At 37.8% G+C, this 27,194-nt stretch overlaps 1 protein-coding gene across 5 annotated transcripts in view; it reads left to right on the top strand.

The window, feature by feature from the left end:
- The window catches only part of ZNF438 (zinc finger protein 438), a 51,844-nt gene extending 25,487 nt beyond the window's left edge, over positions 1–26,357 (top strand). For 2 of the 5 annotated variants that reach the window (XM_088159938.1, XM_014880392.2), the window contains exons 4-7: positions 6,003–6,059; positions 16,404–16,508; positions 21,045–22,875; positions 24,413–26,357. In XM_088159938.1, the coding sequence (XP_088016064.1) occupies positions 6,032–6,059; positions 16,404–16,508; positions 21,045–22,875; positions 24,413–25,025 (2,577 nt within the window). In that variant the 5' untranslated portion in view covers positions 6,003–6,031 and the 3' untranslated portion in view covers positions 25,026–26,357. The remainder of the gene's footprint in view (positions 1–6,002; positions 6,060–16,403; positions 16,509–21,044; positions 22,876–24,412) is intronic. The other 3 variants (XM_088159952.1, XM_088159946.1, XM_088159957.1) reach the window with 3 other exon arrangements.
- The last annotated feature ends 837 nt before the right edge of the window (positions 26,358–27,194 follow it).

A 27,194-nucleotide genomic window follows, 5' to 3' on the forward strand; every position in this document is an offset into this window, starting at 1 on the left:
TGGAAAATAGTTAGGGTTATTTATAGTAATAAAAACTGTTTAAGTTCACTTTATTTTAATACACATACATTTCATAAAATGAAGAACCAGTATTGCACCTTCTCTATCCTTCTCTTCTCTCAGTGTCTTTTTGAGAAATTTCGTTTTTATACATTTTTGCAGGTCCTTGAATTTTCTTTTTTGGAGGTAGTTATAGTTGTAAAATAATAATTAGTGAGTCTGTATGCTAGTTTGTCCACAAGAGTAGGAAATGTGTGGAAAAGCCTAATTTCATGTAGTGTATGTGCTAGTCTTTATTCCTACAAGTGAAAAACCTTCAAGCTGATTTCAAAAGACTTATCTCCTCAAGAAAAGCAATCATTTTTCATTTGCCTGCTATTTTAAGCCGAACGTTGATGTTGCCCTATGTTGTTTCATAAATAAGCTTTTATTCTCAGCAACATGTTACTGAAAGTGGCATAGAACCTGTCGTGTAGGCACAGTTCCACTCTGACAGATGGGCAGAGTGTGGGCTTGCCAGCCAACCATTCCCCACATCACCCAGCAGAGGATGAAGGGAAGCATTTTTGTCCAGGATTGCCACTGTGGCATTCAGTGCATGTAAGGCTTGAAGTTCAGGAAATGCGCTCGGACTGGTCCATCTCACAGGATGACCAAAAGTTTATAAATAGCCTGGGTTTGGGGTTCTGCTGGGTTTGTACTGTTCTGTTTCTTTTTGTGGTTCTGCTGAAGTCATCTAATGGGCTCAGCCAAAAGAATTCTGCCATGGACACGCATTTCTCTGTGATGAATTATCTAAGTATGGAAACATAAGCAGTGAGCAATTTCACACACTGTTGTTTGTGACTACATGCATGTCTCTTTGGATATAGAATAGGAAGAGTAGGATCTGATACAGGATTAACTCCTGATGTAAAAATATGTAAAATAGAGTAAATCAGACATTTGAGACTGAAGATGCGAATAGTGAAATGCAGAATATTTTTGCAGGTTTTCAGAAATGCAAATCAGCTTTTGCTTGGTTTTTGGGGTTTAGGAGGAGTTTTTATATTTTAAACAAATTGGCTTAATGCCTTGTGCTTGATTTTTATAAAGTAGCCAAGCACTGCAGGCTTTTGGCAAATGCACTTGCTTGAACAAATGCTTTTGTGTGTTACACTAATCAGTTATTGTGTCTGTCATTTTTATCTTCCTCTCTGATTTTTCATAGCTTCAATGTTTTAATCTTTTATTTTAACTTGGCCTTTATATAACAATGGATTTTGCCAACTTTCCTGGAAGCTGTACTGATTCAATACATTCAGGCTTTTTGGGAAACTTTGTTTCAGCTGAAAAGTTTCTAAATTATGGGAAATACTGTTTGCATGGCACTCATTTACAAGATGGCAGAGTATGTGAAAGAGCAGGTGTGAAAAATGAAGTGAATAAAATTGCTTTTGAAATACAAATGGGCATTTCATGGGCTTCTGTCAGGAGAATGTATTTTCTAAACTGTACTAAGTATTTAATTTTTCTTTTTAGCTGGATGTTTTCCTTCTGAAATTAAATTACATAATATTTGACTAACACTTCTTTTCATGCTTAGTTTTAAATTAAAATTCATAATTAAGCTTAATATGAAATTACAAGATTTGATTTAATGCTTTCTTCTAGTGCCTGAACTAATGTTCACTGCATTAGAAGGTGCAGTCGTCATTGAGAAGCTTTGTTCTTTTAACAAAAGGTACCAAAAATAAATTTGGTTAGGGTCATAGTGGTCTAGTTTAATACTGTTATGATAATAAGTCCTATAATTACTTTCAGGTAGTTCTTCCTTCCCAGAGGACGAGGTTTTTAGTTTTGATGTCTGCTTAAAGCATGAGGATGACAGTAAAATTAATGTCATAACCTTTACAGCCTATTTATCGCTTTCTCTGTAATATCCTAAAGGATTTTGTGTAACATCTAAGATAAATGTCTTAGTATGGACAAGCCTCGAATTAGGTTAATTGGGTTCAACTGATATTCATACTCAGTGTGTCTATCAGGACACCTGTTTCATATAAAAGACCTGTGGGTATCTTCCTGTGAAAATTGCTTTTAAATTATTACATGTATATGCTCTGCTTCCTTTGGTTGTTAAAGACTAAGTTACAGTATGGGAGTTTTTTTCCAGTTTGCTTGCTATTTTTGCCTCTTAGGGATAATGAAATTTATCCTTTCATTCTCTGGTAACATAACGAAAAGTACAGGCATGATAGAGCTTATTTTATGGCATTAAGAGAGACTTTATTTTCTAATTCTGTCCAGCTTCAACTCCACTTCACTTGGAATTCTTGTAATAGATTTCTTTTCATCTCTGACTAGTCAGCAGCAGATTTCGAGAAAACCAATTTGAGTTCTGGAATACTGTGACTTGAATGATTTTATTTAGTGTCTTATGGTAGAGTTAGAAATTGAGCAAAACAAATTTTAAGATTATATAGAATTTAAATTTTTTCATAATTTTGATAAACTCTCAGGTGAAGAATAATTTATTATATTGGCAGATAGAAATAATCTCTATTTCGAAAGAGCCAGTATTGAAATCAAGTGTAACCAGGGAAGAGTGAAAGAACATTTGCCTCTTCAGAATTTAATGAAAACTTCAGGACATACTGAATTATTAGTTGGCCTAAATTTTTTTCAGGATGTAAGAATGTAAAAGAGGTACAAAATTTAATTAGTAATTTTAGTTCTAAGTGTAGGATTTTTTAAAAAATATCATCGTTTTTTTTCTTATGGGAAGTAGTCATACCAAGCCAGATTTATAGTGAATTGGGGGAAAAAAAAAACAAACCCCAAACCTGCTTAGGACATAAGTGTTTTTGTGGATGTTACAATCTTCAAATTCTAAAAGTTTGAATCAATGCACTGTACAGAACTTTTTCATAATACTGTATGTTTAGGACATGCATAAAATGTCTCTAGATAATGAATATCTGTTAAACACTTTACAGCCTAGCAGGAAAGTATCAGAAACTGTCAGAGAAAGGATCAAGAAGACAGGATCACAGTTGATGTATTTAAAACAGTGGAAAACACAGACAGGACAAGTGCACAAGGTTTATATTTTGCTTTGTATGCTGTATGTGTAGTCAAAGAAAACATGCTTTAACACAGCCATACATATAAGGATGGATAGAAAAATTTGAAGGGATGATAAGAATTTGTTCTGATTTCAGAATCTTGTGCTCTTTAGTTTTTCCAAAAAGGGAGGTTACTTGGTTAAATATCTCCAAATATAAAGCATGATAAGAGGTTCTTTCATATAAAAACAACAAAAAAATTGCTATTCGTGGGTTGCTAAAAGGAATTATCAATATTAACTGGAGAAATGATACTCCTTTAAAATTATTATTATTACTATTAAGAGCAGGTGATCAATGTCTTTGTCAAATAAGCACTGTAATTTCTAGGTGAATACCATTACATTGCTGCAGTTAGGGCTGAATTAAAATCAGAGATGCTTCTACAAAATGTTTGGATTTATAGAATCCAAATTTGTGTTGTAGTGTTAGGGTTTGTGAACATTGGAAACATTGGAACATGGGAAGAACATTAGAAAAATGTCTGGAGCTTCTATTTCCACATGGTAGTCTAAGAATTGTTAATCTGTATCCTTGTTTGTTATAATTCTAAAAGTAGATGGTAACTATGAATGAGGCAGCCTCTTAACATGATCCAATGCTCCCGTACATGGGGAAAGACCATGGAAGCCAAAATAAATGTGACTTTGAAATAATAATTTTGAGAAGCTTTATTTGAATATTATTTCTGAAATTGTTTCTACAAGAATAGGTGTTGCTATAAATGTTTCAGTGTGTTTTGAAGTGCTGTAGGTACTAAGGGGGAAGAAAAACTTCAGACTTGGATTCTCTGAAAAGCTGTTAATGATCAATATGGCCTTAAAGAAGGATGTCTTGCAGTGTAGGTGACAGAGAAGTTGGAAACCCACACTGATTTCTAGAAGTGTTTCGCTGTTCTGAAATTGCGTCAGTGTGGCCTGTTTCCATTGCTGGATGTGCAGAGGGAGTTGTCTGTATGTTGCCACAGCACCAAACTGCTTTTAGGTGAGCCAGTGTGCGTTTGAGTGCTGGATCTGACAGCTCACAGGTTGGCTGCTTAAGTACCACGGACAGAGGCTCTTTGAGGCAGTCAGCATCTGCTGATTGGCATCAGCAGACTGCTGCCAGGAGGTGCTGGTTGATGAACTTGTACTTGATGCTTGTTAGGTATGGCTCAGAACAGAAGATACAGCTACCAGAGAGCTTCACCTGTTTGCTCAATGTTCACTCAGTGTTCTTCTATGCTTTGGAGTTGAACTTCCTGAAAATGGAAATATCTTTTTGGTGTTCTCTTTTTTAATTTACTGCTGCCTACAGAACACTCTTCTTCCCAGAACCTCACCATTGTTTTTTGAGAGTTGATTGCTGATAGCAAAGAAAAATATTCAAGGCTTATTTTGTTTGGTATTTGCATCAGTATTTGTCCAATGTATTTCTGTATTTAACCAAAACTCATATTTGGTACTTCATGTGCTCAGAAGATGGGTCTTGAGTGCATGTCTGGCATGTTCTTTATGTAAGATTCTCCTGGCTGTTTAATTGGTCAGGAAAGTCAGCAATCTCCACATCTGTGCAGCTGGCTTTGTTTGTGGGAATGTTATAGATGTGCACTGGTACAAAAGCCTAGATCTGAGTAAATCCCCAAGAATTTGTAGTTCCATCTGTGCCAGTCAATGGACTTACCTGTTACCTTCCCAAAGCCTCCAGCTGCATCAGGAGAACAGGAACTTTATATTCTTTGTGATGTCTAACATGTTAGTGGTCAGTTAAGCCAAACTATTATGCAGCCATTCCAAAAGCTAAGCCATTTTATGAAAAATAAATCGAAGTGGATAACAACAGTTTTATATTGTCTTTGTATTATCCTATGTCTCTCTTACTTGACTGTTGAATCAGCTTGAAGAGCACACTCAACTGCATTGGAAAGAAGTGGCCAACTCTTAATTGACTGGGTGGCCATTTAATGCAGAGCTGTTTTGTCAAATCTAGTGTGTCATGTCTTGCTGTAAATACCAACAGCACTTTCAGAACAGATGTCAGTGTAGTGCTGGGTTCACAAGAGCAAGGCAATATCTTCATTGTAGCATCCATGGAAGATTCTGCTGATCAGTTTTGTGGGATCCATGCAGTCACATAGAATCACAGTGGTTTGGGTTGGAAGGGACCTTAAAGGCCACCTAGTTCCAACAGCCCTGCCTGGACAGGGAACCTTCCACTAGATCAGGTTGCTGAAAGCTGCATCCAGCTTGGCCTTGATGAGGCATTCACAGCTTCTCTAGGAACACTGTTCCAGTGCCTCACCATCCTTACAGTAAGGAATTTCTTCCTAGTATCTAATCTAAACCTGTCCTCTTTCAGTTTAATGCCAATACCCCTTGTCCTGTCTGTAGATGCACTTGTAAAAAATCCACTCCAGCTTTCCTGTTGGCTGCCTTTAGGTACCAGAGGGTTATAAGGTCTCCTTGGAGCCTTCTATTCTTCAGGCTGATCAGCCCCACCTCTGTCTTCATGAAGAGGTGCTTTAGTCCTGTGATCAACGCAGGGACTCTCCTCTGGATCCTCCCCGAAGGTCCACATGTTTGAAGGGAAATGATTGCTTAAACCTATATTGTCTGTGATTGTTCAGAATGCATTGTCACGTTGGGATTCATAACTGTCCTATTTCCTGGCTTTAAGAGGGTTGTTTAATTACAAGATGCCTAAGTTAGTAGTACACAGTGTTGAAATGTGGAGAGCACATATAGGGCTCCAAAGAAACGCTTGGTTTAAATGTCTGGTGGTGTTTTCTTGAGAGTTATGGACACATTGGGATCTATTCTGAAATACAAGTCTGGAAACTATTGCCATTGTCCTGTTCATGTTTTGCTAGTTTCTAAGAAATTATCAGAGCTTCTAAGTATCTGTATTTCTTTCTAGGAACATTGTCGTAACTGTTAAAGGGCATAATGCAGAATCCGTTAACAGTTTCTGCAGGTATAGTATGCTTTCTATACTTTATTTAGAAATTAGATGCTTGTGATTCAAAATGTGGAAGAAATCTCAACATTATTAATCACTGTATTACTTGTGTCTAGTATTCTGCTGTGGTATGATTTGGGGAAAAAAAGCCATTACTGCAGCATTTATCACTTTAAACAATTACAATAGCTAAAATTGTTTTCCTCTTTAGGGCATTACTAATTACTGTTAACACCTGTAGTTGAGACTTGAAGTGCATAAATCTGCTTCTTCTTTGATTTAGCAGGATTAAGTATTCAGGTTTTATTAAATTCTTTTAAAATCCTCATATATTTGAAAATCCCTGCCATATTTGATCCCTGTACTAAATGGGGTCAAATCTCACTGCAAATTATGCTCCACAGTTAGCAGAAACAGGAATAAACATTAACTTAGATTTTTTTTTAATACCTTTTCTTCAGCATTCCCATCCTTACTAATTTTTTTTGTGTTTAATTATTTCTTCTATGTAGTCTCTTCAAAAGTTATCTTTCATTTGATTTTGTTTTCACAAGGGTTGATGTCTTGATTATTCTTTTTCCCCCTCTGTTATTAGTAAGGGTATTTGTGTGTTCTCAAGCCTCTAAATGTGTAGCTGTAACTTCAGTTTCCTTTCCCTTTTGATCTGTCTCAATGGTAATGTTTAAACAAGATTTTTAACATTGTCATTTTTAATGATACTTAAATGTGAGTAAACGCTGGATGGCTCTGACATCAGCTCTAATGGACCTTTCAGAACCATTGCTGGTTGTCAGTTAAGTTTCCATTGTTAGTACTTATGTTAATTAAGGAGAACACTATCTATTACTTAATTTGAAGCCTTGAGCTTTTACTGTCATGTAAGTTTATACTTTACCTGTTTTGTGAAGACTGAGTATTTTTATGATGCTTTAATAATAATGAGGAAGCTCAGTTCCAGAAGTATGTCATTCTGTTTGATCTTAGTTGATGAGTTCTGTGTCTCTTGAGACTATTCTTTCAAGAAAGACAGTACTTACTGTTGGGTAAAGCTGTCCACCCCAGAGTGTGCTCTACATTCCTGTGCTTGTGACTGAAGCACTCAATTCTACTACTTAAAAGCATTAATTTAATTTGTCCTTTAAGTAACAGGAATTTCGCCTTGGTTATAGTTTTATATTAAAGCCATTTCTGAATAGTAGGAGAATATAGACTGTGAAGCTGTTTGCAAATTTCAAATTGATTAAGCATTTGCTTTGAGATTTTTTTAAAAAGCTTTTTCTTTTTTTCCCCCTAAATCAAAATCCATTCCAGTCAGTATCCTGTTACTAGCTTGTACCCGGAAGAAATGGTAAACTTGGAAGTGAGCTTCCATGTTAGAAGCACTGAAATAACAGAATAAGCTGTTAATGCCTAGAGGAGCTGGAACAGAGGCTATACACACAGAATAAAATGGGTATTTATTGAGAGGCCTACAAAAGGCCACACCAGCAGTATCAGTGCCACAGTCGTGGCCCCTGCCTGGATGGCTCCAAGATGGAAGTGAAGAAGGAGTTGGTCACGAGTTCTCACACCTTTATAGGTTTTAATCCATTTTCATGCAGGAGTCAACTGTCCAATTAATAATCTCAAATAGGGAAGTTTCATCCTCCTTGCTTGCTTGCGTGTCCACCCTCCTCTTTTCACGCTGTTTATGCTTAGGGCTTGAAGTTTAAAAATACTGTCCTTGAGTCCCTAGGTGGAATCAGACTGTTTTGTCTTCATCACCCAAGCACAATGGAAAAGCACATCCAAGGAGAACAGAACAGAAAACTTAAAGGCATTAATTGGAAGGGACCCACAAGGATCATAGAGTCCAGCTCCAGGCCCTGCACAGCCCCACTCCCAAGAGTCACACCATGTGCACGACAGCATTGGTCAAATGCTTCTTGAATTCCATTGGGCTTGGTATCGTGACCACTGCCCTGGGGAGCCTGTCCCAGTGCCCAGCCACCCTCTGGGTGAAAAAGCTTTTCCTGATACCCAACCTAAACCTCTCCTGACACAACTTCAGGCCATTCCCTCATGTCCTGTCACTGTCACCACAGAGAAGAGATCAGTGCCTGTCCCTCCTCTTCCCCTCCTCATTGCAAGACTGCAATGAGGTCTGTCCTCAGTCTCCTCCTCTGCAGGCTGAGCAGACCAAGTGATCTCAGCTGCTCCTCACACAGCTTCCCCTCAAGCCTCTTCACCATCTTTTTGTGGCTCTCCTTTTTATGCTTATTAACACTTCTGTTTCTTTCTTGTATTATGGCACCCAAAGCTGCCCCCAGCACTGGAGGTGAGGCTGCCCCAGGGCAGAGCAGGACAATCCCCTCCCTTGCCCAGCTGTGCCTGATGCCCCCCCAGGACAGGGCTGGTCCTCCTGGCTTCCAGGGCACTGCTGGCTCATGTTCAACTTGCCATGGACCAGCACCCCCAGGTCCCTTTCTGTGGCACTGCTCTCCAGCCTCTCATTGCCCAGACTCTCCATCCAGGGTTGCTCCCTCCCAGGGGATGAATCCAGCACTTTGCCTTGTTAAACTTCATGTGGTCATCAGACCTCTGATTTGTTAAGATCTCCCTGCAGGGCCTCCCTAGATCATGACCAGGAGCTATGTCAGTGTGAAATGATGACATTCTACAAATAAACTAGTCTTTGTATATTTTTTCACTATGATACTTGTCTTTATATCAAGTACCACTTGTTTCTTAAATGTAGCATTTTGAATATATGGAGAGTATTAGTAATTTAGTACAATTTATGCACAACTCTGTTGGTACGTTTCTTACATATAAAACTTTTAAAAAAAGATTGGAAAGTATTGGAAATGGAACCTATCCATCAGTTACATTCAGTGTGGCATGTTTGTCAGTGTTTCTTGGAGTGTGCTTGTTATTTTTCAGTTAAGTATGGAAGTAATGATTAGTGCAAGTTCTTTGAGTGACAGCTAAACTCTTCATTGCTGCCATTTGTCGTGTAATAGCAGGTGTTCTGTAATTTGATCTGTTTTCCTTCACGACATCTGTATTCTTCTCAGTTTCAAAATATTTTATATGAAGGGTATCTATCTTTTACGTAGCAAGCAGTTTAACACCATGTTCAACTAGATGCACTTTTCTGAACAATATCTAACTTGTCAAATTTTATTTTTTCCTCAGGATTATGAAATTATCATTTCATTCATATGACAACATATGACATGACAACAATCACTGAAGCTTATATTTGACTATTCACACTCATGTTAAATATTTACTGTTGAGCAAGTATAGGTATTTTTCATAATGTTCCATAATGCATACAATACCACTGTGCCTCAGTGAGCTGAAATACCATTGGCATTATCAGATTTATAATATGTTTTTGTTAAATTACTCTAACATTAAAGAATTGTGTATCTTAGACAAATATTTTGTAGAATATAAGGCTGCCCTGGTTTCTTTATCTAATAGGTTTTATCTTTTTTAAATATACATTGGAAAAGGGTATTACATGCTGAAGTAGTTTTGTTCTTTGAGTATGCTTATTTTATTTTTTTTAGACTTATAGACCAAGTGATTCTGTACATTTTGTATCCATGTTAGTATGTCTGTTTGGTGGTGGTCGATCTCAAACTTCCATTAGCCTTGTAAATGTGTTCCTTAGCATCAGCTCTCACTTTGCTGGAACCCCTGCTGCCTTTATATCATTAACATAAATGCAGGTGCAAATAGCATTTATGTACTTTGATAGAAAGCAGTTGGAGACGTTTCACTGTGGGACACAACACTTTCAGATTGTGTACATCTGTTCAAATAATGTATCCAAGCCAGTGACATGAATGCAAGGATAAAAACATCTGCCCCTGAGACCATTTGCCATACAGCAGATGCTTACATCTTTATTTAGGCAGATGGTTTGTGTGATGAGCTGAGCAATGATGAAAGCAAGAAAGTTTCACAAAGATTTCAGAGTATTCCTTGGGATGGGAAAATACGTTGTTAACAGTGCTTTGTTTTCATGTATCTACTGAAAGAAGAACATCTAGTGTAAATACTGGTGGTTTTAGTAACATGGACGTGCCATTCTGGGCAGTGACAAAATCAGTAAAGGATTTTCTTTTTTTTTTAAATCTCAGGCACAGTAATCGTACTGCAGTTATAGAATATGCTAAATAGTTTAATAGAAGGAATTACTTTCAAACCGGAAGGCTCAACTGCTTTGCTTTAAGATGCTCTCAAGTTATACAAAACATTGAATGGACTGAAAGTTTGCAGAGCTAGAATGTTTTGAAATACTAAGCTAACGCGTCACGAAGTTGCTTTGAGGTTGGGTGCGGTGCTGTACCTGATTCCGCGACTTGGGCGATTTTCCAGGACCAGCCGTATTTAGCATTACCAAGTTACTGGGCAAACAGACTCGCCGGTGCGTTGTTTGAAGCTGCCGGCGGGGCAGGGGCCGTGAGCCGGGCTCGGAGCCGGGCTGGCCCCTGCGGGGCGGGGGCGGCGGGACGGGCAGCGACTCCCTCTGCTGGCCCCGCTCCGGGCTCTGTCCGCCGGTACCGACACCGACACCGGCACCGGCACGGCCGCTCATCGGCACCGGGCTCGGGCTACGGGCGTCATCTCCGCCTGCATTCCTGGCGGCTGCCTCCTGTTCCCATCCCCTCGTTTGCTGGCACCGCTGCCACGCTTTGCTGATCCATGATCACCTCGCAGCAATGTATTCCACTGTTCCACCGTTCCTTTGCAGCATATCCACTGCCTTCTCTTGAGAACCAGCGCTGCCTTTAAACAGCGCGGGGACTAGCGCGGACAAGTTAGCAATGCCAATAAGCATTGCAAATAATTGTAATTATGCACTAGGGGAGGCAAACCAGTCAGATACTGTAATTCAAATTGTTTTCTACTGCATCCTTCTGCCAGTAAGGTCTAGCTGTGTTCAAGTTCGGCAGCAAGTGGTAATTTTATCTGCTGTGAAAACTAATGTTTGCCTAGCAGGACCATAGTATTTCAGAAGATATTTTAGTTTTTCTGTGCTATACAGATCTAGGTCTGTCTTTGAAAAAAACGTACATACCTATTTTTGAAGCGCTGTGGCGATCCTTTAATCTTTGTGTTCTAATCTTTAGTAGAATTAAGTACAGGTAGCAATGTTTTGCATATCTCAGTTAGAGCTGGAGAGTTTTTCTGAAGAAATCTGGCTCATGAAAGAAGAAAAGGGGCCACAACTAGAGCAAACAAAAACCTTAGATAGAGATTCCCCATTCAAAACTTAGACCACTTAGGTAATTTTCGGTGAAATTACCTATTAAAAAAATTCTCCAGAAGATACTCTCCAGCTATCCTTGAAGTTTAACAGTTGTTCTTGCCCTTTCTTTGGAGAGTGATAAATCTGAGTATAGTTTATAACCAAAGACTCAAAATAGGCCAAGCCAAGACTGACAGTTTTTTGATCCTCTGTTCATGAGGGAGCATTTTTGAGGTTTGTACTACAGAAGTCACCATGCAAATGTTTTTAATGCCTCAGGTAAAATATGATTGCTGTGTTGAGCCAAAGTGGCAAATTAATTGTTTTCTTTTGTCTTTCTTTAGATAAATATGCACTGATTCTCACAAACAAAGTACTCTTTAGCAGGAATAAAAATTTTTATTTTTGTTGTGTTCTCTATTTGCACAATCAGTATTTGCAAAAAAATCAAATTTTGAGAGTAAGATGCCGAATTCCCTTACTGAAGTGAGACATACATGTTTTCTATCCCAAAGAAGGTTGAACTCTCAGCAAGATGTAGGTATGTTCTCTTTTTTGAAAGAAGAGCAAAAATCTGATCACAAACTATTTTATGATTGTATTCATTAAATGGTTCTACTTGACCTTTTCGTGCTACATAGTTTTTGAAGAATTTTGCCTTCATTTTTATAGCAGTCTTGGTAGTTACTGTTTCCTGTACTCAAAGAAAATAAGTCCATTAATTACTACTTCCATTAAGTATATTGAAATTTTGTCCATGTTGATTTGATCGTGATAGACCTTTTAAAAATAACTTTACATTAACTTTACAATGGGTGAATTACTGTTTAGGTCCATATCTTTCTTGAAGCTCACTAAAAGAAATTTCCCCTGGCAATTCTCCCAGGAATTTTTAAAAATCCAATTACAGGTATTTATCCCCACTTTCTAAAGTACCTAATTTATATTTGCAGTGCTGTTGTTGGGTTATGAATTACTAGTTTATGATCAATGCTTCGATCACCTCCTTCAACTATTTTCTGAACAATTAGTTCCCCCAAGTGGCTGCATTACTGCAGCCTTGCTTTGCAAATCTTCAGGGATGGTGTGTGCTCTGTGGAACAGAATGAGTGGGCGAAACCAGCAAAGATAACCACTGGACTTGCAGTGATAGCAAAATAATTTCCATTCTACTCAATTGCATCCTGTCAGAGCACCAAGGTTTCTAGATAATGCACATTTTCAGGCTGACTTGGTTGGTTGCTGAAACTAGCACAGGCATAAAGAAACTGAAATACAGTGTTTGATGATGTGTCTAACAGTGTCTCTCAAAAATAAGTTCTGTGCTTAAATAGAAATTAAACTCAATCACTATTTGTGTGGTGGCCAGAGGCCAGACACCATTTTGAGCCCTTAGTTCTTATATTGCCATAGTGAGAAAAGTCTGTGTGTAATTTCTTCAGCTGTAAAGGTGGAAAAGGTTATTAGTAATTACAGATGCTTTATGTCTAGCATTCTTTATGCCAGTTTTCATTTCTTGATATGAAAATATTTTGATCTGCTTAAGACCTAATAATTTTGTTGACCTTAATATGAAATGAATAGCTAATGACTTGAAAGACTGTGCTTTCAAAAAAATTGAAAGCTTTTAAAGTTCACAAACACTGCATGAGAGGTGCTAAAAAAGCATGTAGATCTGCTAATAAATTTGTTTTAAATTTATTTTAAATTCAAAGGTGTCTAAAAATCTCTTATGTATATGTATTCTGATTCTTAGGACGGACTTTGAAGACTTTCTTCTTTTATACAGTGGCACAAAAAAGGCTTTTTATAATAGGAGGTTGTGTTAAGCCATGCACTGCCCAGATTATGTATAGGAAGCTGCTTTTGAGTAGTGATGTACCTATGTGTGACTAAAACATTTCAGGTCACAACTCAAAAAGTTTGCCTCAAAGCTGTTGGCCACTTGTTATTCCCTGCAGGAATACTATTTCATACATATTTTAAAAGTTATTTGTGGTGGGACAATACAGAGATCTATGAAATCTAAATCTGAGAAATCAAAGGTTGTGTCTTAATTACTACTGTTGCTAATGCTGCTAATAGAGTGATTCCATTTCTCAGTGTATTAACTTGTGTTTAGCAAGTCTGCTTTAGTATGGGTATTTTTTATGCTGTACTTCTTTCTGGGGTGAGAAATACTGAAGTCAAGATGCTGGTGAGAGTGGTGTGCAGGTAAAAAATTTCTTCCTTGTATCTAGTCTGAATCTACTTTCTTTTAGTTTAAAACCATTATGCTTTGTCCTGTTTCTGCAAGCACTGTAAAAAAGTGTTGCCATCTTTCTTTTCAGACCCCTTCAGGTATTGTAAGGCCCCAATTAGGTCTTCTTGGAGCCTTTCCCAGATTAAATAACCCCATCTCTCTCTCAGCCTTCCTCATACAAGAGGTGTTCTATCCTTCTCATCATTTTTGGCCCTACTCTGGACTTGTTCCACCAGGTCTGTGTCTTTCCTGTGCCGAGGGCTGCAGAGCTGATGCAGTGCTGCAGGTGGGTCTCAGCAGAGCAGAGGGGCAGAATCCCCTCCCTCCCTGCTGCTCACGATGCTTTGGATGCAGCCTGGGACACTGTTGGGTTTCTGGGCTGTGAGTTCACATTTGCAGCTCACAGTCAGTTTTTCATCCACCAGTACCCCCAAGTTTTTCTTGGCAGAGCTGCTCTGAATCACTTTAGCCCTGCCTGTATTGATACCAGGGACTGTCCTGACCCCATGTGCAGGAACTCATGAGGTTCCCATGGGGACTTCTTGATCTTGTTCAGGCGCCTCATGCCTCAGGCATCCCATCCTCCAGGTGTTAGCTGCACCTCTCATCTTGGTTTTGTCTGCAGACTTGCTGAGGATGCACTCAATGCCATTGTCTGTGTTGCTGATGGAGATATGAAACAGCACTGGTCCCAGTATGGACCCAAGGGACACCACTTGTCACCCATCTCCATATGGGCATGGAGCTGTTCACCATTACCATCCAGCCAATTCCTTATCCATCCACTAGTCTCTCTGTCAATACAGTCTATACCTCTTCAATTTAGGGAAAAGGGTGTTGATGAGGACTGTGTGAAAGGCCTCTCCTATGTGCACTTTCAAAAAACAGAGGAAAGCAATTCTGGAAGTTGAGAAAGTGGCATAATCAAATTTTTTTTCTTAAGTTATGTTAGATCTGTATAAACTTTAGCATATATCCGTTTATGGTTAATAGTACAAAAAGGATGTTTCAGGCAAAAACAAAAGCCTGAATTAGAGAGGAAACTGGAGAACTTCTTAAATGCAAACTATATGCCCATGATCTTGGATTGCTTGGATGACTTACCTCTGCAAGGTGACAGTTTATGCTAAAAATAGTTTTAGCTTATTCCCACATCGAAAAATGCCATTAAAAATTTCAGTGTTGAACATCCTCTTTAATGGAGTCCAATTAATGTAAAAAAAGATGTGTACCTTTGTTATTTCAATGTGCTGTTCTGTTAAGAAGTCTTTTGTAGACCATTTAAGAAATCCAGAAAGCATCCTACTGCTCACAGAATTTCTTGAAATGCCCTATAATCCTAATCCCTTATAATAATAAACTTGCACAGGCTGTAAAGAAGACCTTTCTAAATTATAAAATGCTTATTGCACAACTAGTAAATCATATTTAATTATATATAGCTTTAAAGATACAGTTTAAAGCTTCTAGAATTTTAACAAGTTATTGTGGTCTTGTTCCTCCTGTGGAATACCAGAATAAATTTTCTAAGTGTATTTGCACATTCTGTATTTTAGTGTTTGTGTGAATGATCTACAGAGATTTTCCAATCTTACATTAAAATACTTTGTTACATTGTTTATTTTTCTAAGCTAGTTTAAATTGCACAAAAGCACTCTTATGTAAACATAGTTATAATACTTTTAAAAAAATCAAGTAGTAAAGAGGTAAGAAGTGTGAGATTTCCTCTTTTTTCCTTTCCACATCATGTGTAATGTTGGTTACCTGTCTTAAGTCTGCATTTAATTCCCATATCTCACCCTGACTCTTTGGCCTGGACACTTTTCAAGTCTCGTTTCTAGTCCTGTCCTTTTTCTGCTTGCCCTGTATATTCTCCTGTTTCTCTTCCACACTGTCAGCTCTGCAGTTCAGAGATAAGGAGAGGTCATTTTCTTGTTCCAACTTGGGTGCTTGCACCTAAAGACATAGTTCAGGGAAAATCCAGCCCAGCCTGAAGCAGGAGCACATTCAATAGAGTGTAATAATGGGAAAAGTTAGCTTGAAGTATCTACTGAACACATGCCCAGAGTCTACAGCTTTGCCTAATTTGGGCAGCCTTTCACAGATCAAAGAGACATTGCTGTGTCACATATGAAGGTCATCACCTGATGCACAGATGTCACTAGATTTCCATTTTTTTTAAGACATACCGAGAATGGCTGATATTTTCAGTTGAAATTAATTTTAGAAAATTATCTGATGCAAATACCCAGAACAGAACATTCCACCCAGATATTTACTATTAGCAAAGGTAGAAACAACTACAAATTAATTGTTGTAATGTATAGACCTGGACACTCATGGTTTGTAGGCTTCATTATTAATCTTACTTTGTATAAGTGTGTGGCAAAACTGATTTTGAATAAAGAAGTCCAAATTCTGTTTTCTATACTATCTGCAGTTTATTTAAAAGGAATTATGCAAAGTGTGAGCATAGAATTTAGCCCCTGTATTTAAACTACTCAATAAGGCTACTGAATCTTCATTGTTTGAAGCATTTTGTTTTGCTGCTTTTGACTGTCTGCCATGACACTGAAGCTAAACCATCCCATCTGTTTGCCACATTAACCAGCTTTACTCAATTATTAAGCTATCACCTTGCATTTGACATGTAGTATATTGAATCTTAAAGTGTGTTTTGAGGAGAGAAGAATGGCAAAGAGAAAAAAGCAGTAGTTTTCTTAAGGCATTAACTGAGAGTTAATGGAAGTTAATGTTTTTATATTGACGTTTTATATTGTGTTTTTCTGGGTTTTGTTGGTTTTGGGGGTTTGGTTGTTTTGGGGTTTTTTTGTCCTGGGATCTATTTATAACTGAAGCACTTTTGCAGGTGGTGTTTTTTTGCATGCTAATCCTGCAGAGAAACATTGTGTCCAACAAAGTATGCTGGGTCAGCAAAAGCAAGAAACTTGTGCTGGAAAGACAGTATCCACAGGTATTTAGTGTGTATGAAGATTTGGCAAAATTAATGATTAACTGTCATTGGCAGAAAAAGATCTAATGTTGTGTATTAGACAGTTGTGCATTTTTTTTCTTTCCCACAGAAAAGATACTCTTCCTTTCAAAGTCAGCAAAAGACTCGACAGCATTAATATCCATTGCATATTCATCAATCTTCATCTTTTCCTTCAAAACAAGATGATTCTTTTTTTGTGTGTTATTTTCTCTCATATGTCAATTCATACCCAAATGAAATACATATGTGCATAACTGAGGTGGACCCACAAGGATTATTTTAAAAATTAGCACTGTTACTCAGTGGTTTCTATGGTGGCTATTTGGTGTTTATTTTCAAAATAGACCAGATACTACTGAAAATTAAATTTCTCCTGATTCTTTGTATGGCATCTGACTTCAGCAATGTTGTGTGCTTTACATAGGGAACAAACTAAAGGAAGTATAAAAATAAGGCAGATTAGGCTGGAGTAGACCAGACTTGGATGATTCGGGTAGGCAGAGGAACCATGAAGAAGCAGCAACCCATAGAAACTCCATTTCCTCCAGAAGACTCTTCCCAGCATGGCTCTATCAGAGAATTTAATGCATCATTGATTTTTGTGTTGGTGTATCACTGACCACTTCTATACAATTTTAAGGTTATTTGGAAGGGATGAAAGCTTATGACATTCTGCAAGTATCTGAGGGATTTGATGCTTGCAGGTCCTAGCATGGTAACCATTAATCTTTTGAGACTTTTAAAGTAAATAGGAACTGCATATGGTTTAGCCTTGTGTGTAATTATTTAAAAGTGTCTATCTGTTGCCCCAACTCTACACACATCTGAAAGACTGAGGACATGGCAGTTAAAAATGAGCTTCACATCCTTCCAATATGAAATCTAATGTTTTAATATATTTCCTTCGTTATTAATGAAAATTTTAAAGAAAATTTTAAAGAAAGGATCCTTCCTTCCAGTGAAGGATCTGCAGACTTACTTGTAGAAAGACTGTTGTCTAAAATGAAGGGCCATCCTCAAAAATGCCATTGCAGAGCCTCCCTTAACTGAAACTTCCCTTTGTTAGGTGGAAGACTTCATGGGATTGCATAGGCACGAAGGCTTTTCCTCAGGTCACAGATGACAAGTCAAAATGAGTCCTTTGAATCAGAGGCAGAAATCATTTGGAAGAAATGGAGTGCCCCCTGAGAGATGCATATGAGGTTTCCAGACTGCCTTTGCACAAGCTAGACAGCCAGGGCATATCCAAGTCCTTCAGTGTGGTGAAAGGACGTGAATTACTGTAGCTCTGTCTGTGTTCAAAGGAAGTTGTTGAAACTTTTCACCAACTATAAATGGGAAGCAGAATTTTGATCACTGATGATACTTGCATGCTCTGGGTGGGGTCAGTAGAACCTCCAGTCTGTGAATTGACTTTCTCCTGATCCAAGATGCTAAGTAGTCTTCCACCAGCTCTTCCAATTAGCTTTCCCAGTCTGCAGGCAAAATGTGAACAGAGCCTGAAGCATCATCATGGAACCAGTCTGCATCTAGCCCTTCTCTGTATTTAGGCACTGGCTAAGCAGCTTAATTATAGTGTTGGAGGGGAGGGAAATGTAGAGTCGAGTATTCCTTTGCTTACCAGAAGCACTGCAATTAATATTTGTGCACTAAAATGTCTAATGTAAACTTGCAAAGAAAGGTTAAAAAAAACCAAACAGTTGCACTGAAGGTTGGTATCAAACATAGCTTGCCTGGAAAACTTACGATAAAATTACACTAGTTGGAAAAAGTGTTTGTATAAAAATCCCTTCTCAAACAGTTATATCAATTCTTAGTATTGTGTTACCTGTGTAAGAAGGGTATTGATTTAAACAGACCTTGTTTCAAAGAGCATCTTGTGTTTGATATTGATGAAGGTCTTGGCTTTTAGAGAAAGTCTCCTGTGGAATGCTGAGAAAATATGTGGAGATACTTTCTTTATAGAAAAGTGATTTTAGTGCTTAATTTTGCATTAGGCAAGTCAATGCATTTGAGAAATATATGGTTCTTTTTAAAGCTAATGCCATACATTATTTCTGCAAATATTTCTTCCTAACTTCAAGTTAGCCTTGTTTTTATGGCTGCCATTTGTAGAGTTGGAATGTCCAGAGCAAAACTTCAACCTTTTCCTGTTACCACTGGTTGAAGAATGGGTGCCTTGTAACTTGGAGTAGCACAGGTAGTAGTCTCCTGAAATACTGGCTTTCCTAAAAGTTTTATGCAAATCAATGAAAGAGATTTTGAAATAAAAAGGGAGAGGAACAAGAAAAATGAGAGAGGATGGAAACAGCTTTGATGTTGTGACAAGCTGAATAGCTGCTGATTTGGAAAAAGTCTTTATTGTCAGTGTATGACAAGCATAATTGGAGAAATAAGAACTGATTCTGACCCCTAAAAGGAAAGAACCCTTATTCGGTTATCTGCTGTATTTAAGCTGTAGGGTTTCTGTAACTATCACTGAAGTCCAGGGCTAGTTTGGTTAGTGATTACCGTACTTTACATAATTTTATTGTTCTTCTCAGAAGTACTTAAACTGTTTGCTCAAGAACAACAGGAAGATACCTTTTAGGAAACAAATCATCATCTGACTAAAAGTAATCTTAGCAGCTGCAAATGTAAAGATTTCTATATATTTAGTGACTAGATTAAAAAAAAAAATTTAGACTAAAAAGTGCTGTAGGGAAGCAATTTTAAGCATATCATGTTTTTGCTTTTTCCAGGTTACACAAACCTGGACTTACCCCTGTGTGCAGAGATCTCAGTATTTGTGTAGGACTTCCAGGTGTACAGTAATCCAGTCTGCACAGAATGTCTGGAAATTCAGAATATCTCTACAGACACTGAGCAGAAAGAAAGTTATGGTGGTGCCCAGTAGTTTCACTTAACTGGAGTATAAAGAAATAGTATAATGGACTTGGGATTTGATGCAGTGGATGGCAATAAAAGGATCAAAGGCTTATGCCCTGCATAGTTACTGCTCTATGAATCTGCTGATCAAAGAGTTTTGAAAAGCATCAGATCTACTAAATATGAACTGTACAGTTTATATGTGATTGCTCAGTGAATCCAGCATGTCCTGAAGGCTGTGCTTTACTGCACGTGTGCATACCATGTATATGCATATGTATCTGTCCAGGAGTTCTGGTCATGAAACATGAGAGGTCTGTAGCTTGCAGTGCTTGTTGCAAAGTGTGTTGTGTCTGAGAAGAACATCCAGGATTAAGATGAATTCAATGGAGTTTCCAGTGTTGGTACTAATTCACAGTTACCTTTTAAAGTCCAGAATCACCTATAAATGCATTTGTAATACAAGTCTTTAAAATGGCAAGGAATGGAAACTTTCCTATGGAATTATCTGACTACAACATTTCAAGTTTGCAGCATTTAATTTCACATGCTCTGTTCAAATGTGATTCCTCTCTCAGATGATTTTTGCTTATGTTCAAAATGCCTTTCTGCCTGGAATCTTTTTACCTGAATTTTCAGTGATAGCAATTTCCATTTTTCCAGGAATCCTATTCCAGGTTTTGAGAACTGGAAGCATCAATAATTGAATTTGGGAGTGGGTAATGAGACTAATAGATGGAATGGTAATGTTAAAATTAACTATGTAGCAACTCCTTTTCTGTGGAGTCTGAAAGGTCAGCAGGTGTCTTTGCTGCCTAATGCATATTGTATTGTATGAATTTTATCGTTTTCCTTTTGTTTGTTTTGATTATCCTCACATTCTTCTTTACTAAAAACATTTTTGACTTTTGTGAACACAAATAGAAACAGGAAGAAATTGTTATATAACTTGATAAATAGCTTCTTTCAAGAAAATGTTTAAATAACTTACTACTGTAGTTCTGTTGTGCGTTAGTGGCACATGAGTAATTTTTGTGATTGGGTATTTAACAGCACTTCATATTCACATATTTTTTCAAGTCCTCTTTATTATATGTTACTTGCATGTTTTGTAGCAGTAATTTTTCTAAGACTTCATCAGGCAAACTTTGGTATGTATCTGATAAAACCCACAAATTTTAAATAGTGAATAGAGAATGTCTGAAAGATGACATGATTCTGTTTGAGATCCATGGTCAGAGCTGGTGCTCAGAGAAGTTCTGTGTCATGGAACTTAAATCCTGTCCCTGTTTTTTCCAGAAGAATATTGCCAGCATGCTCTTGTAGATTTTCCAGGGCTGAAGAGGCTTATGGGTGTATTTGTTCTGAAATGATATGTAGTTTCTAACCTAAAATGAAACATCCAATTAATATGTGATTCAGAGATTTTTTTTGCAAATCTGTGCTCAAGCATGTTGTTTCAGACAGTGCTTTTGTCTATTAAATTTTTGCAACTCTAGATTTAATTTGGTGGTCATTTAAATGCCAAAATATTTTTAATATGCTTGCGTGTAATAGTATCCTTTGCAAGCAGTTTTATTTTTGAGAGAGTAATATTTTTAAAATTCTATGTATCATATTACATTTTTTGCTATGTTATTCTTACAGATAAACAGAAATCTCCTTCGGATGTAATACAAAGTTTTCAGAAGAAAAGTCAGTTTAGGACCATTGCTCCAAAAATGGTACCAAAAATTTTAACCTCTGGAGTGGTTTCTTGCCTTCAGTCATCTTTGCCTGAGCCAGTGACACCAGTTTCAGGTTCTAAGCCCCTGGTGGTGCCAGCTCAGAACTATGCTGTCATGCAGGTGGCTGCTCACAGGGGCATGTTTTCCCTGCTGGCTGTGCCGTGTGTTGCTCCTGCCCTAACACAGCAAGTTCAGCAGTCGACTGTGGCCCCCTCTGAAAACCTAAAGCTGCCCATCCCCAGGTACCAATCTGTAAGAAATAAATTGCTGAATGACAAAAAACCAGCACGAATCTCTGGTTTGAGTGCACATAACAAGATCCCTACCAAAGCACTGATCTCATCACAGACTTCCCCCATGACTGCTCTACCTGAAGACTCTCCTGAAGCTCATTCTAGTTCAGATTCAACTGAGCAAGGGATGACAACAGACTGTGAGTCAGCTGAAGTTGAAGTTGCCACATTAGTAAAGAAAAGCAATTGTGTGAAATCTAGATCTCTTTTAGTGAACAAAACTGAAATTGCTAGCAATAATATTTCTGGACCATCTGTAGGTAAAGACTCTCTATCCAAACCAGCAAGTACAACTAATCCTATGAAACTAAGTCTACGCTCTGTGAAGACAGAAACCACAAGAGAGTCACTCCTGACATCTGAGAAACTAAAGGAAAAACCCACTAATTCTGCAAATCCTGTTGCTGTCTTCTCTCCAGCAGTTTTTGGCAGTACCATTCAGACGACTCCATCAACACCAAAAGGAAAACTTCCTATTTTTCCTTACTCAAGAATGAAAAATTCAATGTTCTTTGAATCTAAGCAGAATGCTAGTGCTATGGACATACCTGATCATTCACTAAAATCTGAATGTGAAGAGATACCATCTTTGATGAAAACCAAAGCCTTTGATAAGCAATTAGGTGTATCATTTACACAAGTCCCCAAACAAACCATCCGAGAAAGTACCTTCTCTCCATCCAGCAAAGAAGATGATGTTGACAGTCTTAAAAAATTGAACAGTGCAACCTCTAAAAGAAGAGGCAGGAGAAAAAGAGCTCCGGAAGATTTATTGGCTTTTCAGACCAAGCGAAGGAAATGCATCATTAGTAAGTTTAGAGAAGGAAGAGAGAGGGCAAAGGTTGATATTCAGACACCTGAAGACAATAAAGCAGAAGCAGTGAAAAAATACCGCAGTATCAGACCTAAGCCAGTGGTAGTTGTGCAGGCGTTCGCACCACTGACTCCTGCAGCCGTCGTAGAGACGCCGTCTCATGAGCAAGACTTATTTTTAAACGGTTCACTCACCAATAAATGTTTAAGTTCCAAGCACAATGATGTTACATCAGCTAAACCAAGCGTTCTGAGTAGAAATCCATGCTCAGCCGTCTCCAAGCCTCTGCACAGATGCCATGTTTGTAACCACACGTTCCAGTTCAAGCACCATCTCCAGGACCACATGAACACGCACACAAGCAGGCGGCCCTACAGCTGCAGGATCTGCAGGAAGGCATATATCCACTCTGGGAGCCTCAGCACCCATATGAAGCTTCATCACAACGAAGGCAAATCCAAAAAGCTGGTGTGCTGTGAATTCTGTGCTAAGGTTTTTGGCCATGCAAAAGTGTACTTTGGCCACCTCAGAGAAGTCCACAGGGTTGTTATCAGCACAGAGCCCTCTGCTAGCGAGCAACAGATGCAAGATACTTTAAAGAAGAGAGACAGGAATATAAAAGAGGCAGAAGAAGATACAGAGAGGTGAGAATTTTCACTAATTAAGTGCTAATGAAAACTGGATTTCAAGTTGTCAGTGGAAATTAATAAACCTTACCATTATGAAAATTGTTGCTTTTTTTCCCCAAGTGAGAATTTTAATGGTTTAAATATTCTATTTGAATCTAGTCAATCCATTAGACCAACCAGTATATTTCAGCTGATTTATTGACTATAAATCATTATTGACACTTGGATGTCCAAAATAATTTTGCATATATTCTAGTTACACCTGATATACTGCCATATTTGGGTTAGTTGGTTTCTCATGGTTAATGCTCTGTCTTCTGTCCTACCCACTTTGAGGATTTCCCTAGAAGATAAGGGAACTAACTACAGTAAGGCAAAAAACAATTCATATTTCAGTATTAGCTTGCTGTTAAATATTATCCCACTTCCTTTTAGGGAGTGCTGTGAGCTAATCCATCCTAAGTTTACTGCTACTTTTGTGATCACTCAGCCAAGTAAAGAAGTTAACATGCACTATATTAAGATGGATAGGACATACTTTTACCTCTGTATTATGATTTTGAGGTGAAATCTCTTGATAGAGTATACATTTTGCCTTTTTTGTTTGTTGCACTGTGCATTTATTTTCACTGAAGAACACTTGGGGCTTCAGTGTAACTCCTCACTGCAGCACTGCAGTTCCATTTTACTAGTTTTATTTTCATAGCTCCACTCTCTGGAGCATCAGTCAGAAACTTTTACAGTCTTGAGACTAAGAAACACCTGTACTTTTCTGTCGGTCTTAGTAGCTGTCATACAGTAAATCATTCAGTTTATCTGTTTTGTTGGGAAATCTGTCTGATATGTATAAATACGCAGTGTTATGAGGTCCTTCGTGTAGATGTTATGAGAAGATGTCTGAGGAGATCTTGTTTTGATTGTCTAAACCAGGGACTGCCTGTGTATCCTTTATACTGCAGGGCTGTCCTAAATAAGGGAGAAAGGCTGATTGCCAATTAGGTATTTAAACTTTTCTAAGCCATGTTACTGACTTGTAGAAAAATTAAAAAGCAAGAAACTTTGAAATTTCATAGTTTATATCTTGGAAGGGGAGGTGGTTTTGCCTCAAATTGACCTAGATCACTTACTGTAAACAAGTAGGTTTCTCTTACTTGTACATTATCAATAATAGTAATTTTCACTTTTCTAGCACAGCAGTAGAAGTATTTGGATTGACCTTGTTGAATCAGGAACTTAAACAAAAGTTATCAGCCTTTTATTCAAGGCTGGTGTTGTGAAAAGTTATTTCTACCAAAACTAATTTTGGAGGCAATTCTTAAACTCAAAAGTGTCATTTGGTTTCAGTTTTTTCCTAATTATACTATTATTTATTTAGTTTCTTTTTTTTTTTTCCTCTTCCAAACAAATTAGATCCTGTAGAAAGAATGCCCGTTTTTAATTGAAGTGTTTCATGACTGTCATCTCTTCTTGGAACTTGTAAGGACAGAAATTGTTATCCTTCTTCTCTGCCTGGCTAATACTTAAATAGTTTGTATTTCCTTTTTTTTAACAGGGGAAGTAAGTGCAATTTTGAGGACCTATTCCATAACCCGGGAGGAGTGAAATTACAGGTCAAATGTGGTCGATGCCAGTTTATTGCAGAGTCTTTTGGTGAAATTAAGTTTCACTTATTGTGTTGTCATGGAGAAGAGATTCAGGGAAGAGTGAAGGAAGGGGATTTGCCAGGAAGCAGAGGAGCAAAGGGGGAACTGGTCATGCATACAACCCACGTGTGGAAACAGCACCATGAGAGAAGACGTTTAGCAAAGTGCAGTGCCCGTCAGGAGGAGCTGTGTACTGTTCCAAAACCGAAGAGACAGATAAACTTCCACCATCAAAATAATGTCAGTATTTTACCTAAAAGTGCACCCGTTCAGTCAGAAGGTACAGAGGCCTCCAAGGAGATGCAAAATGTGGGGTTTGGTACACCAAAGAAAAAAATAGAATTTTGGTCAAAAGCAGGCTATAACTGCATTTTATGCAAACAGTTATTTGGAAGAAAAGAGGATCTTTGTAATCACTGGCAGAGTCATCATAATTGTGAAGACCCTTCCACTTTATGGACAATTTTTACTCTGGTATCAAAACCAGGAATTATTGAACTTCCTGATAGTGGTGAATATTGAAGTTCAACTTTACAATGCTATGAAAAACATTAACTACCTTACCAAATAGTTTTTTCACTGTCTTGCTAAACTAACTCAATGGATGTATCATTTCAAAGGTTTGTTAGGGATGTGTTTTAAAGTCATGCTAACCTTTATTTTGGTCACTAGAAAAGGTGTTTATTCCATATAATTCCAGATGGGTACATGGAAGCTGATTATGAATCCTTATACTTAAAATACATGCTTAAGGAACTATATAACAGCAAATACTCAACACTGATGGTTAACCTCAAGGAAATGTATTTGTGAGTTAAATTATACTGTACACACAGAAATCAATTTACATGAAGTAATCTCAGTCTTAAGTGAAATTACAAACTTGACTGGAAGTCAGGTCCCAACTATGCTTCCAGATTTTGTGGTAAATGCATATTTCCATACAGTTGTCTTGTTCATTTAAATGTGGATACATGCAGCTGGCACTCAGGAGCTTTATAGTCTATAATTCAAGAACTTGTAAGTCTTGAAAGCAAAGATCTTTGTATTTTAGAAGTAAAAACTCTACATATATTTATTTGCCTGTAGCTGTTTGGGTTGAAGATGAGTTGCCACCCGTTAAGATGGAGCCCAGCACATCTGCAAGGGGGCAGGTCCTGTCAGGCTGTAAGGGGGAGGAGTTCTGGAGCTTGGATTTGATGAAAAGGTCATTGAAACCATTGAATCCAATTTAAAATTGGTGTTTAAACCCTTAAAACCTTATGTTCCTCTGATTTATTTGGGGAGCAATAATGAAGGCAAGTCTAAGAAATCACCACATCACTCTCCAACAGAAGTCAGTGCATATCAGAGGGCAAGCTGAAAAATATACCAGTACTGTCCCTACAGTACTACTCTATTCATTCCTTCTTGTGGTCAGCTGTAACTGAGGGATTGCAATGATAAAAGTCTTTCCTAAAATAGCCTGGATTGCCTCTCACTGTTCTGCAAAAATTATGGTGATGAAAACATGAGAAGAGGTCTAAAAATGTTGAGCTTTCTGTGTGGGATACCACAAGCTGTTGCAATATTTTGTGTACATGTTTTGTTTTTAAACAGTAAAGGCAATTTTGATGACCTAATAGTTTTGAATGTGATTTCTTGTTGTATAGTGCTTTGCCCTGAAGTTGAACTGTAAGGTAGGAATCAAGGAGAACAAAAGACAAGAGGAAAATGCCCACAGAACTGTACAGGTGCCTAGAAAGGTAGAAGAATTCTCAGGGATTTTCAAAACTTCATTCCTGCTATCTGTTGCTGTAAATTCAGATTTGTGGCTGTTTTTTTCTTTAATATATTGGGAGTTTTTATGCTGAATTACCTTAAAAGTAATACTTGTTCTTATTCTTGACACATTCATCTTTTAATGCCTACAATATAGTCATATTTATTTTCACTGGCATATTTGGACAGGAATAGCTATTTTTAAATTCAGTGTTTCATATCAGACTGAGGCTGTATTTAACTTAGAAGAGTGTGTTGCATTTAGCAGTATTTTTTATCCCTGCAACTTAATCCTTTAACTTTAAAAATCAAACAGCAGGGTGTTTTCCATGAAACAGAAATGTGAGAACAATCCCTCCTTCCCATAGTTACACTGTGTCAAAGGGAAGTTCATTCCCAGCATAAAGCATGCATTTTACAAGTTGGGAAAAACCATTTAAAAGGTTTGATCATGATCTTTTTTTGGAATGAACATTAAATCACCCATCCCAAGTTATGTTTAAAATGAGCTGACACAAATTCAGGGCTGAGACAGAGTCTCTCCTGTTCAGGAACAGCAGCAGCATTGGCAGAATGGGCCTTTAAAATTGTTTTCAAAAGGTATTTGTTAAAAACAGTGATGCCTCAGAGCCAGTGATGTAGATGAGTTGTTTGGGAGTGGCTATCAGGGAAAAGGTGCACTTTCCCTGGAAGGGGAGGTGCAGTGATGATGGGAGGAAGGGGCTGGAATGAAGGAGTCTGCTGCATTTTCTTTAACAGAAAATTTCACATGGAGCCTTTTCATCATATTTTTGTACTTCTTTCCCTTTCTCCCAGCCAGATGGGTAAAGGGGTCTCAGTTTTCAGCAGTTTAAAGCCTGAAAACATGTTTTAAAGCATGGTTCTAGGCCACTTCTCAGTGTCCTCATAAATGTTTAAAATTAGAAGCCT

The sequence above is a fragment of the Sturnus vulgaris genome, chromosome 1, assembly GCF_052056855.1.
Source record: "Sturnus vulgaris isolate bStuVul1 chromosome 1, bStuVul1.hap1, whole genome shotgun sequence".
In the NCBI taxonomy this organism is placed as follows: domain Eukaryota; kingdom Metazoa; phylum Chordata; class Aves; order Passeriformes; family Sturnidae; genus Sturnus; species Sturnus vulgaris.